This window comes from Mus musculus, chromosome 6, assembly GCF_000001635.26.
Source record: "Mus musculus strain C57BL/6J chromosome 6, GRCm38.p6 C57BL/6J".
NCBI lineage: Eukaryota > Metazoa > Chordata > Mammalia > Rodentia > Muridae > Mus > Mus musculus.
The window spans coordinates 98,972,040-98,991,264 of record NC_000072.6 but is presented as its reverse complement, the minus strand read 5'-3'; the positions used below and the strand labels follow the sequence as shown (position 1 = coordinate 98,991,264).

The 19,225-nt window shown below is 44.9% G+C and overlaps 1 protein-coding gene across 41 annotated transcripts in view; it reads left to right on the top strand.

Moving 5' to 3' along the window:
- The window catches only part of Foxp1 (forkhead box P1), a 597,405-nt gene that overhangs the window by 531,482 nt on the left and 46,698 nt on the right, over positions 1–19,225 (top strand). For all 41 annotated transcript variants that reach the window (XR_003956146.1, XM_006505316.4, XM_030255064.1 and 38 more), the window contains one exon: positions 13,028–13,132. Coding sequence is in view for 40 of the 41 variants with exons in the window: in XM_006505316.4 (XP_006505379.1) it covers positions 13,028–13,132 (105 nt within the window). In the remaining variant the exon portion in view is untranslated. The remainder of the gene's footprint in view (positions 1–13,027; positions 13,133–19,225) is intronic.

Below are 19,225 nucleotides of genomic sequence, written 5' to 3'. Positions count from 1 at the left end.
CAAAGGATCCTGGGGGTGGCCTTTGTGTTATCTCTAGGTAGGCTCTGGTTTTGTCTGTATAAAGTCCTTTCTTTGTGTTTCTCCGTCTGCTGTGTTTTCACTCTTGCCTGAGCTCCTACAGATGCTCTAAGGCCCAGATGACATATCACAGCACTCTGTGCTAGAGTCCAGTCCCGTCTCCCCTGCTGGGGAACTGGACATGACCATTTCAGAGTAAGAGTCCCTACTTCTCATTCACAGCCCACGCCACTCTGCCGGTTCACCATCAACTAAAACAAACAAACAAAAACCCAACATTTTTCTCCTATTAAATGACTTGTGAATCCGGTATGCACATATTCTATTACACCACCCATGCTAAAATTTCAGAGGGCGAGAGAGTAAGATGTGTGTACGCCAGCACAAATTTAAAAACTAGATCCACGCATGCTCTAGACAGTTCAGTGGTATGTTAGCCACTTGGAAATTGCACGTATCTTGACTAGGGAACTCATGAGCTGCGTTGCTTACCCAGTGAACATTTACGAATTAGCATCTGCTGGGGCAAAAAAAAAAAACCACAAAAGCGTGATGGTTTTGAGCACGTTGCAGCGTGTGCTCTGCTTGCTTGTTCCTTCCTCTCCTGTCTCCTCTGTCTCCTCATCTGGCTGCCCATGCATGAGTCTTCCACCTCTGGAGATGAGGTGACTCCTGACAGACTCCCATTGACTGACACTGGAAGCAATGGCGTTGGACTCTTCAACTGAGCCACTCTTTGGGGTTCTGGGTGTCACACGTTGGCTCCTCTGACATATGGCCAAGGTTCCATGGTGACCCCATGACTCGCCAGTGCACACACAGAGAAGGAGATCCCTGCCTGGTGGTGTTAATAACTTGTGGATTAGTGGCCCCTGTGTCTGTGTTGACACAGTTGCTCGCGGTGCTCCTTGGAAAGCTTTCTGCTTTCTTAATGAGACACCGGTGTTAATTCAGCCAATGGTAGAAGGCCTCAGTCACCAACTCTGAACAGGCCTTGCTGGTGTCCAGGACAATGGCTGGATCGTGGCCGCCTCTCACTCTTCGCTTCTGTTTATTCCCTCATTCAGCACATCACAAATACAGGTGTTCTGCCTGTGTCACCACCTGCCCCGTGTGCTGCACTGACATCTGAAGACCCTGGCCAGCCTTCAGTTCTAGAGTTCTCCCCACCCCCACCACATCCCTTTGTTCCGATGTGCTCCACACTCCTTGTGAGTTGAAACACAGATACCAAGTTCCTGTCAGTCAGGGTAGCTTACAAAAGGTGTGTGTGTGTGGGGGGGGGGGGGGTTCAGGTCGCATTGGTGATATGATCGGAGGGTGAAGCAGGTTAATTTCCAGACATACTGCCAAGTGTGGTACTCAGCCTCCAGTGCTGACGGCTAGCCGCATAGCTAGCCCACACATGAGATGTCCTCACCTTTACAGTAACCAGCTCTGCTCAAGAGTACTGGACACAGCAGTCCTTGGAGTGAAGGCCCCCGTGAGGCTTACCCATGTTACATGTAGGGTGACTAGAAGGTTTTTCTCAGTCGACATCAAACATGCAGTGTGTCTTCAGAGTTTTGCTGTTGGGGTGGTGTCAGCATAGAAAGCGAGACATACAGCTACCACATGGTTCTCCTGGAGGCTTTAGCTTGTGACTCTGCAGTCATATTAACAGGTGCCTCTCTGGTGTGGGGTTTGGCGTATTTACTTGTAGGATTATTTGTGGGGTTCTCTTTAAAGCAAGTCATTTTTAAAAATTTAAATGGAACACATCTCACCCTCTGAAATGGCACTTGTGAAGTATCTAATACACATACCTTGTGTCAGTGGGTCTTCTCGCTCATGCCTGTTCCACCTGACCCCGTCAGCATACCTTTGGGTAAGGAGTATTTCAATAGGAGTTCCTCCTTTTGTAGAGGAAAGGACCTCGGCTACGTATATACTGTCCTTAGTGCTTCTAAATCCAGCCTGCATGGCAGACCTAGTTTCTGAGAAAATTCCACACTTTGCTCCCACTGCCTTGAGTCTCTTTATCTCCTGCACAGATTCGTTTACCTCCAGGTGCAAGGGTAGAATCCAGACTTAGAAGATACTCAGAGCAGATCTAGAGTTTTGAGGTGTGGCCCAGTTTGTAGGTTCAGCTATGTATGCTGGAATAGTCTTGACCAGTGTGAAACTTGGCAAACATAATTCAGCAGCTGTGGCTCAACATGACTCCCCTGGTCCAATTTGGTGTTTGGTAAACAGAAGGAGAGAAGGACCTGGCATTGGCCTTTCCTGTTGTTATGTATGTATGTATGTTTGTATGTATCTCAAAAGCAACAGGAGCCTTACATGTTACAGCGGGCTGGTGAGCCTTCTTAGGAGCCTGTAGCTGTTAAACACTAAGGCCACCCAGTGGCACCATATTACCTGTTTCTGTATCTCAGCTTTGCATTGCAAACCACATTCGATAGAAAATGTGTTCTGAGTGCCATCTTTAAGCCCAGCCCTTCCAGAGATTAGCTGCAAACAAGGGGTGTCTTGAGATTCCTTCCTGGCATTTAAATTTAAACATCTTAATGGCCTAGCCACACTAGTGACCCCAGGAGCCTACTAGATATGCAGATTCCTGGGCTCTTCTGGATTTTTGCATCAGAGTCCACACACAACCATCTCCAGGTGATTTATATCTTGGATCATGTTTGAGAAGGGCTATTCTTAGACTAGTACTGCAGTGAAGGTGTGAGTGTCCTGAGCCCTACACACAGTATTCTAAGCCTGACCAGCTTTCATGAGGGCATTCTCCTCTTCTGTTCAGTTTTGGGTACCTGTTACTGCTTTCTTAAAAATTAGCCTTTCCTGTTATGTATACCTGAGTTTTGCCTGCCTTATGTCTGTGCACCACATGGGCACAGGAGGTCAGAAGAGGGCATCGAATTCCCTAGGACTGAAGCTACAAACAGTTGTGGGTACTTGGGATCGAATTAGGATCTTCTGGAAGAGCAAGCCACAGTCATAACTACTGAGCCATCTTTCCAGCCCCCCCCCCCCAATAAACTGCTTCTTAGTTACTATTTTGTTTAGCAGAGTTCATAAAATGTTAAGCCGAGCAGTTACGACGCTAAGACATTCAGCACAGTGTCTTATGATACCAATAAGCAGAAGGGTATTAGGAGAAAGTGGTAGTATTTGGAGCAATACCTAATAGTATTTGTATACTATTCAGACCCATCCAGCCCACCAGGAGTGGGCCAGGCCCTGAGACCTCTGCAGGATGGGTGAACCTACATTTGTTAGACTATTGCCCAATCTAAAGCAGCCTCGGCATGGGCTGTTAACCACTTGTATTCCAGAAATCACATTAGTGAGGGGAGTGACCTGATCTCATCTTAAGGCACAGTGCTGACAACAGATATGGATAATAGTCTCCATTATTGATTAAAAGCACAGGCCTGACACTCAGGAATTAATCCACGGTCATTTCAGTTGCAAGTCGACCTGGTGACTATCCTATCACCTGGTGACCTATCACCTGGTGACCTATCACCTGGTGACTATCCTATCACCAGGGGTGTGAAGTTCTGTAGATGACATGATTTGGAAAGGACCACTGGGAAGATACGCTTTCTAGGAAGGAGAGCTGAGGATTTCTCCATGAAAGAGAAGCCTGGGCATTTGTTCTGGTAACAATGTCCATCTGTATTTACTCTTGCTAAGTTGGTTCATGAGCTACAGTAAATCAACCCCTTTCTCTCTGACAGAATCTCAGAAGAATGAACTGGCTGGTAACTAACACGTAGCCAGGAGTGAGAAGGGACAGTTAGGCTGTTGAGTGCGCTGTCTTCTTTATTAGTAAATGCACGGTGTGAACTACGAAGCCTGTTTGCCTGTAGAGGTGTCTTTGGGACAGTAAAGGAGAAAGGTTTATACAGAGCTGTGTGGAGCACATCTCCGTGCTGGAGTGAGTCTCTGGACTTCCCGCTCCCACATCGCATTTGCTCCTCTGTATGTAGGTCCAAGACCTTTCTCTGCTACAGAGTAAAACTTGACCTGTGATTGGACTTCCAGCCAATTTTGAGGTGAATAGAGCACAGTCTAAAAACACTCCAAAGCTGGGGAGGTAGCTTGAGTGAGTAAGGGTGCTTGCTGCGCAGGCGTGGGGACCCGAGTTCAAATCCCCAGTAAAACCAGGTAAAAAACTAGACATGACAGCATACTCATCTGTAACCCTAGCACAGTGGGATGCAGAAGCAAGAGGACCTTTGGGGCTTTTTAGACTCCAGCCTAGTTGTGTTCATTCTCAAGATAACAAGGGTGAGAATATTATATCCACCCAAAGGACTTCTCTGACCTCCGTGCAGACAGGCTCATTTATGTGCCCGCCTCCACGAGTGTGCATACACCGCACGTAAAGATAAATATACACATAGAAACCAAAACATCCTGAGAATAAACACTGAATGTGAAGTTGGACAGCTTTACGTATTTGAATCCTGTTTTACATTGTGAGTCTAGTGGGCCTGTGTGATCAAAGTCTGCGGCCATCTCCTCCTGGTTGGTGCCACTATTTGTTTGTGTTTGGTTCAAGTTGGCTTCACAAACTTTTTACACTTGTTTTTAGAAACTACAAACTGAAAACTGAAGTCTGATAGTGACTTCTTACATAATGTCCTCCTTAGAAAGCTCTCAAATCAAAATTTTCCTCATATATTTACACCCAAGGAGCTTCTTAAATGGTGCTTAGAGTCTCATAATTGAATGCCTACCATCGTGGCAAAGCAGTGGGTAAGGGCTGTAGAAAGTGGGCGAGGGGAAGGGAACAAATAGCCTATTCCTTTCTTTCTTTCTTTGTTCTTTTGTTTCGTTTTTGTAAGTTAACATTGAAGAATGGCATGGATATTAGGTGGAAAAGCTTCAAGCAGCCATGGCTTACAGTAACATTTGCTGTTACTATGAGCATTGGCTAATGGTAATGGAAGGATGCTTTTATTTCTGCAACAGACAGCCCTGGAACTGTGTATCCAGGGAACAGACTTCTGGACATCAGAAGCAGCTCATTCAGTGTTTGGGCTGGGAATGTCCGGAACCTTCTCACTCAAAGTTACGTGAGGTTCACATGAGATGGCAGGAGTCTGTGATGACACTGTTACTATGTGAACCCGAGGAAGGTTGGGGACGTGAAAAGGAGTCCAGGGAACTGGGAAAATAACAGGGAGAGCCTTGAGCTGTCGGGAGTCATGGGGTACTTGTGGACAAAGGGGCTTCCATCTTCAGTACATTGGATGTGTGTCAGAGCCAGAGTTCCATACATATGGGCTATCTGCTCCCTCCCTCAGTGCACGTTTGAAGTGGTGGGAACCAAGGGATAGAGGAGAGTCTGTCAGGAGGTTGGAAAGGTGATTGGTTATATTTGCAGCAGGCAGGAGATGGATGAGAGGGTAGCAGCCTGTTCAGGTAGCATGGCACCTCACTATCCAGAAAGCATAGCTCACACAGTATTCAGTCTTTGAATGAACTATTGTTGGCTGATTGGGTACAAGATGTGCCACGTGGACATATTTTAGCTGGTGTCCTTGGCAGAAGTTTGGTGGAGTTGTTTTTTGTTTTGTTTTGTTTTTTACCACAGGGAGGGCCTCCTGTGTGGTTGGTTCCTTCTGTCTTTTTAATGAGGAAGTAGCGAGGGAGAGTAGAGAAGCCATTAGTGCAGTGATATCAACAAATGGAGACTTCATTGGCTGAGCTCCTGAGTCCCTAGGTGGAAATAATACACATGCAGTACACAGGAAAGGAAGGGGTTTGGGGCCAGTGGGGTTCAACCCAAGCTCACACTTGTTGACTTTCAGCAAAGGCTTGGGCCACTCCAATGAGAATGCAGTCATCTTTCCCTCAGATTGTGATAGGTGACATTCAAAAGGATAGGACAGAACCCTTGCCGTGCATCATATGCAAAAGTTGACTGACAGAGGGTGGAACACAGAGCAGGAAGGGAGAAATCGACAAAACTGGCAGAAACCAACAGTCTCTCCGCCTTCAGTGTCTTGAATGCTATGTCAGAAGTGAAAGGAAACAACATAAAAATGCCTAAGTTGGACTTTATCAAAATTAAAAATTTGTGTGCTTCATAGTACACCATCAAGAAAGTAGGAGACATTCCAAATGAGTGTAAATATTTGCAGTTACAGCTGTTGAGACATTTGTATCCAGAAGAAGAAGAAAAAAAAAGCAACAGTAAAACAATGCAGTTAAAAATAGGCAAAGAATTTGAGTATTTCTCTAAGGAAGACATTTCTCTAGGCACTTCTCTAAAGCAGATGCACAAATGGCCAGTCAGCCAGAGAATACCTTCAGCCCTGCTGCGTACTTAGCAGGTGTGAACTAAGGGGTCGGGGAGTGGGGGATAAGCTGTCCTTCCCCCGAGCTGGTGAGTAAAGGAGAGAGCTACAATAGCAAGTGCTGGCGAGAAGGTGGGGATGTTGCAGCAGCCCTTGCGGGATGTAACTTCGTGCTGGGACTGGAACAAGTTACCATGTAACCAGATAGGCATGGGCAGCCTAGAATCCAGGCCTTGGAAGACAGAGAAAGAGGATGGTAATTCAAATCCTGCCAGACAGACAGACTGAGAGTCAGAGATTCAAACAAGTAAATAAATAAATTAAAGTTACTATATAGCCCCACAGTTTTATTTCTACATGTGTCTTCTGGCTGGTTGATTTGCTTTAGTTTTTATTGGTCTGTTTATTTTCAAAGAGAGAGGCAGGCGGGGGGGGGGGGGAGGGAATGAGTTGGTTGAGTGGGGATGAGATGGGGGAGAAACCATGATCAGAATAAAAAAGAAATTACTTTAAATTTAAAACAATGAGGAGGGAGCAGTAGGAGTGGAAGCCTGGGGACCAGGATGCCTGTGGTGGGTCAGTGTCTTCTAGATTGCAGGGAAGCTGCACCTATAAGATCTCAAAAATATGCTTCCCTAAATTAGACCTGCATAATGACAACCCAGCTGACCTGCCAACGTGGATAAAGGAAATCTCACAAGACCTGAGATGCAGGCTGCTGAGTCAGGGAGAATCAGTCTTCTCTAGAGATGGGTCCCCTGAGAGGTTACCCAGTCCCAAGTGGTCAATCCGAAACACATGTACATAAGAGCCATGCTAAGTGGGCTCAGTAGACATACATATGTGCATATGTACATAGTAATAATTAAAGAAAGACAGGTCAGGAATTTGAGAGGGAGTTAGGAGTGCATAGGAAGAGGGAGGGGGTCCAATTGATATATAATATTTATATATAAAATTCTGAGAAAAAACTTTAAATGTGTTTAAATAGGTACATAAATGGACATATCTGTAGCAGCAAGTGCCAACAAGTGAAACAGCCCAAACTGTTCACCAAGTAATTATTGACTTTAAAAATGTGCTGCATAGCTCTTGCTCTCTTCCTCTCTTGCCTCTCTTGCCCCCTTGCTCCCCCTCTTGCCTCTTGCCACTCCCCACTTTTCCTCCATTCCCTTCTCCCCTCTCTCCACGTCGCCATGGCTGGCCTGCCTCTACTTCTCTACTCTCTTCTTCTCTCTGCCTTTCTCTGCCTCTACTGCCCTCTTATCTCCCCTCCCCATGCCCTGAATAAACTCTATTCTGTGGTTTAAAAAAAAAAAAGTGCTGCATAAACATAGTGGAATAGTATTGAGCCAGGACAAGCTGCAGTTTGGATATGTTAGCCTCTAAAACATGCTAAGTGAAAGAAACCATACAGTAGTGAGCTCATACTGTCTGATGGTATTTATATGAAATGTACAGTACAAGCAAAGGTCTAGGGCCTAGGAGCAGATAATAGGGAGACTGCAGGCAGGAAGGAGGTAGGGAGTGGCTGTTGCTAGATACAGAGTTTCTATAGCGGTGATACAATTATTTTCTAAGGAGTCTGCTGTAATGGTTCTGTAACTCCAAATACATGCAAACTCATTGAGTTACATCCTCTAAGTGGGTGAACTCTTCAATATACGAAGCACGATTCTATGGAGCAGCAACAACAAAATCATGATCTTAAGCAATTCCAAAAAGCTCAGCCTAGCTCTCCATGACTTAGCTTATTAAGTACATGCCAGTTTATAATTTTGTTGTGATGGGTGGTTAGGGAGAGGGGCGTACACCAGTAGACACTATTGTTGGCTTTTGCTACAAATGAATCACCTTTTAAAAGACCAGGTAGGCAAATTTGGGATAGGACAAAACTGAGCTCAGGGGGGACTCAGAGACATGTGCATTCATGTGCTCCTTGTGTTAAATATTTAGTTGTAGCTTTTGTGGACGGAGGAATTGTTTTATATAGCAAGGCCGATGTGTAGGTTGGCAGAGCATGTTTGATTGGTGCGGTCTGTAGTCTGTCTCTTTAGTCAAGAATTCCTCTTCCTTTGGTCACCACAGTGGCCCACAGCTCGGGGGTCACTGAAGTCTGCACAGTGTTAATTTTGAGAAGTAGTCCTTGTAGCAGGTGACAGGAATCACTGTAGGCAGTGAACGAGGGAGCGTAAAGAGAACTCACTCATCCAAACTAACCCAAGAGGCCTGAGGATGTAGCTCGGGTAGGACGCTCGCTCGTCCAGCATTCAGAAGGCCCAGGGTTCAAGCTCTAGCACTGACTGAAAAGAAAATCTTTTCCACCACCAATGTGGAAGTAAAGACGGTGGCTGGTGTATGTCAGTGTCGGGAAAATAAATGGAACGGAAATAGCATAGCAAATGTCATTGGGAACGGAGGCATCACACCAGAGCAAATGTAAACGCATTGATAAGTACCATGTAGTGTCAGGAGTTAGCTCATATCTGTGTGTAATTATACTTTCCCTGGCACGTTGACTCCTTCACGTCTGCAACGCTACCACTGTTCTCCTGGTAAATTATATTTAGTTCTTACGTAGCAAGGATTATCAGGAAAGATTTAAATCAATTGGCTTTTCTGGAACGTATCTGTCTGTGTTTCACATAGACAGAATAAAATTTAGTAGTACAAATTGTCTTCAGCAATATTTTCTCCTGGGGGTTTGCATAATGCTGGTCTTTACCTACAAGAATAAGAGAAAACAAATATTGAGTATATCACCATACAAAAACGAAATAGGATGAGGCGTTTGCTGTCTTCTCATTGATAAATCTCCACAGCATTTGTTGAGCACGGCATGAGGCGCTCAGTATGTGAGAATGAGTGATCACTACCTCTAAGAACATTCAGCCTGGGAGTTAGAGTAAAACAAAGTAGAATTTTATTGAGCATTTGACCTGGGGCCTGGCATAGTCTAGTGTACACTTGTAATCCCAGAATTTGGCAGTTGGCAACTGGAGGATCAGGAATTCAAGGTTATTCTTGGCTATGTGGAGTTCACAGCTACCTGGGCAAAGAAAGAGAGAGGGAGGAGGATGGAAAGGAAGTGAAGAAAAGGAAAGGAAAGGACCAATTGGTCCAAACTTTTCACAGGTTCATTTTGGGTAAATATGCTTGAGCATCCCAAAAACCAGCCTGGTGAGCATTTCTCACGTTAATGGTCCACTCTATCTTCACCATCACTTGTGACCAGTTTATGCCATGCTGAGTCTTGGTTGCCTCTGTCAGAAGCTCATGTGACTGCTGTCTTTCAGCCTGCTTTCTTTCCTGGAGCTTGAAATGAACTGAAGTCGATGGGTTTGCGTTTTCTTTCTTAGCCCCTTTGTCAGAAGCCAAGAAAAGAGCACAAAGCTCATGTCCCTTCTGTTCTCTTGATGAAACATGGACGATGCTGTACCTGGGCCACATGGTGGCTGGGTACAGAATGACTCAGGGAGCCAGAAGCCAGCCTCAGCTGTGCTCCCCGTGGCTGTGCTGCTTTCCTGTGACAGCAGAGCCAATGGCAGGCTGTGAGTCTGGTCTTGAGTGGTGCTTGCGGTTCCTCCTACTGTATGCATGAGTGCACACAACCTAACAATTGCCCGTCAGCAGGTCCCTACAATCTACAAAATAAAAACCTCCTAAAAGGTGTAAGAAGTTGTGAGGTAATACTCAGCCTTCCTTGGCTCCCATGCATCTCCCAGGATTGAATTGTTGGCCTCTGAAGAGTCTTTCCAGAGATCCCACTGGGGTACCACTGCCAACCTCTTCTTCCATCCAGACCTAAGCATTTTCTTCAGACAGTGGAATATTGAAATGTATTCAGTTACACAGTACATAGGGAAGGCTGGTGAGATGCAGAGCAGTGGCCACAAAAATGTGACCTGTGATGTCTAGGGAGGGTTGGGGTGAGCGGGTACTGTGCCAGCCAACTCAGCACTGTGACAACAAGAGCATGCGATCTTTTCAGAAGAAGGAAAGGTGGTGTCAGTTAAATTAACAAATACCTGTTGTTCATTAAGGCTTTGGGTATCAGGACCTAAGTCTTCTCTCCATCCTCGAGCTGACTCCAAGTTGAAGTAGAAATAAACACTTGGAGGAGAACAGTTTTTTATTTGTGAGTTCATCCAAAAAACAACAACAAAACAACAGCAACAAAACAAATAAAAAAAAAAAAAACCCAAAACCAGGCAGGCAGCAAGCATTGTAGTGAGCTGTGCATGTTGCATTGATAAGTTGAGAATGCTTGACTAGACTAGCGTCATTTACAGTTCCTGACCGATGATAAGAACTCTATGGTCTCAGTAGCCGGTGGATGACGGTGCAGGTTAGGTAGGTGCAGGCACTCGGCAGGCACGGCTGATTCCATTGTCCTAGTGAAGGCAATCTCAGTATCATGGATTGCTGATTCTGAGTTTTTCGGTGTCTTTTAGTAGAGATCAGTGTTTGCCAAGATGTTTAGCCTAATACATTTTATCTCTGACATTACTTATACACTTATTATTTCATACTTATAAGAAATACAGTGGGAATCCGAGTGTACAAGTGATAAGAATGGTTAAAGTTAGATGCAGAAGACGGTTCCATGTTCCCTATCAGTAGGTGAAAGTTTTGGAGACTAGTTGATCACTTGAGTTTTGTTTGGTTTTACAAAAGGACACTATGACTAGAGAGATGGCCCAGTGGGTAAGAGGACATGCGGCTCTTGCGGAGGAGCGAAGCTCACTTCCCAGCACCCACGTGGTAGCATAGCTCATATACTGGACCTAACTCCAGTGTCATGGGATCTTGTCACCCTCTTCTGACCTGGAGGCACCAGACATCCACATGGTACACATAAAACATACACATTAAAAACTTACAAAGCAAAATGGCATTAAATGTAAAGATTATAGTTCCTCGTGCCTTTTAGTTTATCTAAAGTTATATAAACTTACATATATTTTAGGCTATTTATTCTCAGTATTTTCCAATTCTTTCTGTATATACACACATTTATACACACATGCATATATGTTCTAATAAAACTAGGAGGATACTTCAATTAGCTTCTCATCAAATAGCTAGAGAAAATAGTGTGGTAGCGAGTCTTCAGAAAGCACTCAGAAAGGCATCTTTAATATATTCTGCCTTTACTCTTAGATTGTGTGAGAATTTTGGTGCTGGTGAAGCAGTCTTTCAATTCTAAGATTATTAGTGATTCATAACTGCTCATGCACAAACCCAAACCTTTGTTGGGTCCAGTGGAATTTCTTCCTCTGTGCCTAGTGAGTGCCCCTCTGCCGTTGGCTTCACAAATTTCCCTACTGATAGCCTTGTTCTCGGGTTTATTTCCTTTTCTTGCAAGGTGGACATTTCAGCTACCATTACATATTACTGTTTTTAATTTTTAATTTTTCTTTTGGTTTCCATGTTTGCATTCTTTCTGAGAGCAAAAGTAACTCACTGGTATTTTCACGTTGTTAGATTTTTCTGCAAAATAATTTTAAAAGCATAGAGAGACCTTATTGGCTATGGGAGGCATTACTTACACTCTGGCGTGTTCACGCTGAATCTCTGTGATTTGAAGGTTTGGGATGTGCTCGAAGTGGACCGGTTATGTTGTAAGGGAGGGGCCAGGAGCATCACAGTCTAAGCATGTGGTACATGAAAAGGTATCTCACTAGTGGGATAAAATACAAGACAGCTGAACGTGTGTGTACGTGCGAGTGTGTGTGTGTGTGCGAGTGTGTGTGTGTGTGTGTGTGTATCTGTTCAAACCAAGGAGAGGCAGCAGAGTAAGTTACAGGATATTTCTTCCCTTTCTGTAAAGGGAGTATGCCTGCGTATGAGCCAGAACACTTGTTCACTCCACATTTCTATTGGATGAAAGCTAAGGTTATGGAAGTGACTGTAAAAATAATTTGTCTGAGGGAAATGTGGATAGAAAAAATATTTGAGACTGTGGCTATCCTCCTCCCTGTGCACCACATGGCTCAGATCAAAGCATCTCCTGACTTTATCTTAGTGGCCAGATCATTACTTATCGATCGGCACCCCACTGGAGCATTAACCCCTTCCTGCCCACGCTTACTCTCAACGTCAACTTTGCTGTCGGTAACTTGAGTAATACAACTTCCCACAACCACAAGTTAATTCTAAGTTAATTGACATATTTGCCCTGGAAAAATATTTTTTAGTATTGCACATTTTTTATTTTAATAGTTTTTCCTGGACAAAATTCATTTTATAATGAGAGGACAAGACAATTAAATTTTGTGAAAGTCATTTCCATAGAGAGGAGAGGAAGAAGCATGAAATGTCCTACGTGGAAAATATGAGAGCCACAGACTCATACAGACTTGCCAGTCGTATTCTGTTAACTCAGTATGGCCATTTTGCAGCAGCCTTTGCTGTCTGAGTAGAGACCTTTGCTTCAAACAAAACCCTGTCAGACACTTTTCACACATGGAGGTATGTTTCTAACATCAGGTAATTATACTTAAATGTGTTTAGAACATAATCTCACAGCTCATAGTTTAACTCTTGCTTAAAAGAAAAGAGAAAAAAGAAAGGAAAAAAAATCATCAGAATTAATTAGATTCCTTGGGGAATGACAATTCGAGGTTTGTCACGTGCCCTCCTGGGCCACGTGGACTCTCCAGGCTGGGTTTTACTCATTCTCTGTCTTGTGTGTTTTCTTGCAGCTTGTCCCACGAGGAGCACCCCCACAGCCACCCTCTCTATGGACATGGCGTATGCAAGTGGCCAGGCTGTGAGGCGGTTTGTGACGACTTCCCAGCCTTTCTAAAGTAAGGATCATCTGCCTTGTCTTCTCTTGTCACACAGCTGTCCCTCCTGCTGTCCCCCTTCACCCATTAGGTTGTCTTCCTGTTGAAGACTGCCACACAGCCCTTCAGAGGGTGGCTTCTGAGTCACCATCACAGGAACTTAGATCATCCCTGGAGGGTTGCCCTGCCATGGGAAGGAGACTTAAAGGGAAGTCACCAATCACCAGTCAGTTTTTGAGACTAACCCTGATGCAGAGAGACGCCCACTGTGGACCTTTAATTCTTTAGCTCTCCCTAGTTTTGCACATATCCCAATCTAACTCCAGAAAAGCTGGTGTCAGTGACTGGTCCTTTGTAGTTTAGTGACTGGGCCCCTTTGACATCGAGACAGTGCCACCATTTTGGTTTCTTACCTCTCTATATTGGGTGGCTTCTGTTTAGGTCATTCTTCTCTCAGGAAGAAGTGGGTAGAATATGATGTAAACTCGGGCTGTCTCATCCCAAGCTGGGGAGCTGATAGTCGCTGCCAAAACAGGCTGCGAGGCTTCTCCATTTGAAGTGGATCTCTCTGCCTCACAACTCTGAGTTCCCTTAACCTCTCCCATGCTGTCAGGTCGGTTAAAAATCTGACCAGCTACCCTGTGTTCTTGACATTACTTATAAACAATGCTGAATCCTTGACCAGTGTACTGAATACAGTCGTCTAAGTGTTCTGTTGCTGTAAAGAGATACCATGACTAAGGCAGCTCTTAAAGCCTGTAACTGGGGCTGGCTCAGAGTTGTAGAGGTTAATCTATGATCATAATGGCAGACCGCAAACAGGCATGGTGCTGGAGCAGTAGCTGAGACCTCACTATGCTGATCTGCAGGCAGCAGACACAGAGAGAGGCACTGAGCCTCCTGTGGGCTTTTGAAACCTCAGAGCCCTCCCTCAGTGACACATCTCCTCCAGCAAGGCCACACCTCCCAATATTTCTCAAACAATTCCAGTAACTGGGAACTAAACATCGAAATCTATGAACCTAAGAGGGCCGTTCTCATTTAGGCTACCACAAAAGTACCATCTTCTATTTAGCATGCATCACATACAGCTTCTGTATATCAAGGCACATGATGGTTTCTCTAGAGTGAGAGCATCCTTTATGGCTATCTTTATGGACCAGACACGAACACTGTAATGCAGCCACCCCTAGAGATGCTTGTAGTATTGCCTGCCGGTAGTTTTCTGTGAATATTTTATTATAACAGCAATGCTATAAGAGGCTTTGAAATTACTATATAGCTTCTCATATTGTATCCTTCACCTCAAGATTATTTTGTGGTCAGTGCACACGTAGGCCATGTCCCAAAAAGCTAGGAAGTCTCAACATCTAGAGCAGCAATAGTCCTCGCCAACTGCATCATTAGCATTTAGATAAGTGGGCGCTAGCTTTGTCCTCTGTGTAGCTCCCTCATGGAATCTGTTTTGTTACCATCCTGATCTTGGCCTAATGGTGTTTATCCAATGAGAGGAAAGAACTTCCCGGGCTACACTCAGAAACTCTGATTTCCCGGGCTGTACCAGTGCTAAGTAAATACGGTACTGATTTCACTCTCCCGGAGAGTGGCTGACAAGCATCGGTCAACATGTTTTACGTTTATAAAATCTTGAATTATAAAATTGCTGTCATCACTCGTGTGACATGTCTCATCAGCTCTAGGGACAGAAAAGGCATTGCCAGTTCCCCCACTTTGACCCAATTTAAAAACTTTCATTAATGGTCAAAGTATTCCTATCCTAATCGTCTTCATGTCATAGGTTCACATGCTATGAGCCGGCAGTTAAGCTATGGCGAGGCCTCAGGATAGAGGAAGAGTGAATAATTCAAACCACTTCTAAGGTCGGAGAGGGAAAAAAAAGCAGAGATCTTTTGAATCGAAGCCTAGGTTTACCTCCTACAAACAAGAAGCCCGCTCACCGCTCAGGCTGTCAGGAGCCTGGCTCTGAGCTGGAAACCCTCTCTCCAGCCTTTATTGTGGTTTTGCTCATGGCATGACAAGCTCCTGGTTCCTGTTTGCTTGGCGGAACTGGAGTGCCTGCTATCAACTTGCAATATAGCTTGCTTATTTCCTACTGTTTGCTTATGTGCCAGCATTTTTTCAGAAGACTTTGTTTGCAAGTTGTACAAACCTGACTTGAGTTGATATAAGAAAAAAAGAATAGAGGCAGTGGGTGAAAATGAGCTGGTATAGACCGGAACTCCTACAGCTTAGTTAGCGCCAGGCGTGCCAGGATCCAAGTGGCTGCTGTTTGGGGTTCCCATTAGCTCTGATTCTCTCTCTATTGCCTTCATTCTTGGGACCTTTCTAATTGGAATTGGAGAAAACAGGATTGTATGTTACGGCATGATCCCTCCCGAGATGCGGGTTTTTCTCCTGTCCTCTTAGCCTTGTGTAGAGACCGCCACCCATCCAGATTAAGCCCCGCTGCTCTCGTTTTGAGCCAGACTCCATTCCGTTTCTGCCTCCAGAGCAAAGGGACTCAGACACATGATGCATCTGGGAATGGGGATGAGAGATGTGGACCCAGAAAACAAAAGTGAGCATTCCTGTGGCAGAAGCCCGATTTCGGATCCCGTTTTCCCCTCCTTTTGCAGCAAGATTTCAACGCTGAGAGACTCAGACTTATCTTTAGGTTCAGGATCTTCCCTGATGAAGTAGAAAACAAGTAAGAAACTTAGAGTGGAGACTTAGAGTAGCACATCGCCACTCAGCCCCCAAAGAGAAATCTCTCCGCTCTGGGTGCTCTTGCAGTTCCGAGACCGCTACGCGGTTTCCTTGGATCCTATGTTGTGAGAGAATAATAGTTCAAGCTTTTCTCCTTATGTTCCTGGGTAGATGGTTCTAGAAGAATCTTCTCTGCTCTCCTTGTCCACAAGCCCCCCCCCTCCATTCTTACTTGTGGTGTAAGCAAACTGACACTAGTCACTTCTTAATGGTGTATAATTAAACAGTCTTAAATACGTAATGGGCATGGTCTCAGATATATAACAATATATATTAATATATATTAATTTAATCCTCACAGTTGCCTTGGAAAATGTCATAGTAGCGTTTTGAATCCTCAGTTAAGGTGGTTGGGAGCAGAGAGTTTGAGTGATGGACCCAAGGTCACCCAGCTACGGTGAGCTCTGGTCTCAGAGCCTTCCGCTGTGCCACGGTGTCATCTGGGAGAAGTTTTTTAAGTGAGTGAGTTGCTTTCTTCTTGCTTTAAAGGCAGATCAGGAATAGAGGAGCTACTCCTACGGCTGGTCGTCTGTGTAGGTTTCTTGGATCTCAGTCCCTTTGACCATTTGTGCTCCAGTGTATTGATCTCGTAGAATTGTCAAACTCCAAAGACAAATCATGGAAGGTGCCCTTACTCGGTACTTACAAACACCGGCACTTTCATCTACTTAAGTGTATTTTAGGAGCAATCATTTTAAATATCCAGACATCCCCAGCCTCGTGTTTAGAGAAGGCATTGGTGACTGTTTTCTGTAATAATGTAAAAAGTTGCTTACAGTCTGGCCCTGAGGGTGGTATCGGGAGTCAGCACATCAGACTATGCAGGCCTGAGTCCTGTCCCCCATCACTCTAAAACAGGCAGAGTCCAAGTGAGGGAGAAGCATGCCTATGCCCCTCATACCAGCCAGCAAATGGCCTCTGACCTAAGGTCACATTTTGGCTCTACCCCATATTTCCAGCTGAACACTGCCACGTGCCCCCTCGATTCTGTTGGCTAGGTGGGGGGGGGGGGGGTATGCATGCATGGGAAGGCCTGTGATTTCCCCCAACACCACAGGTTTTATGCTCCTTCCTGGCTCTGGGCTTCTCCAACCTAGCATTATGGGTTTGGTGTCTGAAAGGAACATGATGCCAGCTCTTGTTTTCCAGCGGTGTGTGATTCCAGATAGTAGGTGTGATTGTCACAGGGCTCGGAAGAAGTGTTTGAGGATACGGCTCCAGTTAGACGACTTCAAAGGGGAGAGAAGGCTCAAGGGCAAAGACAGAAGTGGGTTTTTTCTCTTCTTGATGAAGAAGTATTAGAGTTGATGGTGGAAAATGAAAAGCAGAGACTTTACACCATACCTTCACCACAGGGCTTGTTCCCAAGGCGAGGGTGACCACAGGACCTTTAATTTCAGAGATATACACAGCCGAAATGTATGCTGTTGTCTTTCCCTCCGACCTGCAGAGACCCTGCCCATATTCTATTTCTTCCCCCACACGAGTTGAATTTTTTTTGTTGTTTGTTTTTTTTGAGACAAGGTTTCTCTGTATAGCCCTGGCTGTCCTGGAACTCTGTAGACCAGGCTGGCCTTGAACTCAGAAATCTGCCTGCCTCTGCCTCCCAGGTGCTGGGATTAAAGGCGTGTGCCACCACACCTGGCTACGAGTTGAACTTTTAGTTCTGGGCACTGTCTTCTTTCTTTCTTAAATCTCCCCAGCCAGAGTTGTCATGTGACTGGTATGTTGGGGGTTTACTGATGCCAGCAGGTGTTCCTGCTTGCTCTGATGGCATTTTACTGGCCTTTGTTCCAAATCCTTCAACAACTGGGAACAAAAGCCAACCCACAGCCTTCTGAGAGGGGACGCTGTTCTACTCTTTCCATCTGCTCAGTCTTTCCAGATCAGTCAGTATTCGTCTTCACCACAAGGACATGGAGTTAGGATTGCTCCCCTTAACGACACAAACAACAACAAACAAAGCCAACAGCCCCTATTAGGCTTCAGAAAGCTAGAATGTGGACGGGAAAGCTCTCAGTCAGTACCACACTCCCCATTTTCTAACTGGAGTGTATGGTCAGACCAGGCTGCAGATTCCAAGTTCTTGGACCCAGATTTTCCATTAATCACCCACTCCTACCCACCCCGCCTTGCTTTGGAGGTGGAACCCAGGGCCTGGTGTATGCTGGGCCAGGGCCCTGTGAGACCCTGAGTGACACCCCAGCCTCCGAATTAGTCTTCTGTATGATTTGATCACTTTATATCCTTGCATAGTATTCCATTTGAAAAGGGTTCCCCCCACCTTTTGATTATTTTTCATGCAGAAAAGTTCCATACAGACAAAGGCAAACAAAATAAACATGCCTTTACACGTTAGTCAGATGCGTGTAGTTTATAAAAGCCAAGAGACATTTTCCAAGGCTTCCTAATGGGAGACACAAGAATGGCATGGAAGAGAATGGCCAGAGACAGAACTCTGACCCTTTCCAGGTTGGGGCCTGCAGACAGAACTAGAGGGTTTTTTGGTAAATTGCTTTAAACAGTTTTGGTTTGTTGGTCTTTTTTGGGGGTTTTGTTTTGTTTTGTTTTTTTAGTGAATTTTACTTTTTAAAAAGGTGGGAGAGAGTTTCATGTGAAAGAAACTAAGTGTGTTCTGTACTGTTTTCACACGTGTTTTTATCATGGTAACATCTTGTTTACTTTAGTTCCCTGCCTAAAACTACTTGGAACATGTTAAGAAAACATTTCAAGAAACCCCCGACAAAGAGGCCTTTGTTTCTCAGGGCTGGAGAGGCTGCACGCCTCACCAAGGTGTTAACCTCCAGCCCCTTAAGCACTTCTACACGAAATTCCAGCAACTGTGGATGTGGTTTTGGAAAAACAAGGCGATGCGAAAGGAACCAGGTATATGCTAATACATGTCTAGGGAGACCGGATACCATAAATTGTTTCAGACCCATTTGTGGCTCTGCAGCTTGCCTGCCTGAATGTTCTGCAGGGAAATTACCCCCAGTTAGCTCAGGAGGCAGCAGAAGTGGGGAACAGCCACCCTTAATTTGGGTGTGTGCAAATTGAGGACAAGCCTCACCGGTGCAGTCTTTCAGAATCATAGGTATGAATCTTCCCCCATCAGATCTGAGGGGAGAAGTCTTTGCACATCGCAAAATGAGCTTTGTAGTTCTACAAATGTGACTTCTCCACGCACCTTGCATTTTCTAGAGTTGTTTTTAAAGGAATAAAAGCTGGGTGTTCCCAAGAAGGGGGAAATGCTTTTTCCCTTTAAAACAAAAACCAAAAAAACCAGCTTCTTTAATCTTTTTGACTTTGCTTCAGAGTTCAAGACCTCTAGTACTCGAAGAGGTCAAA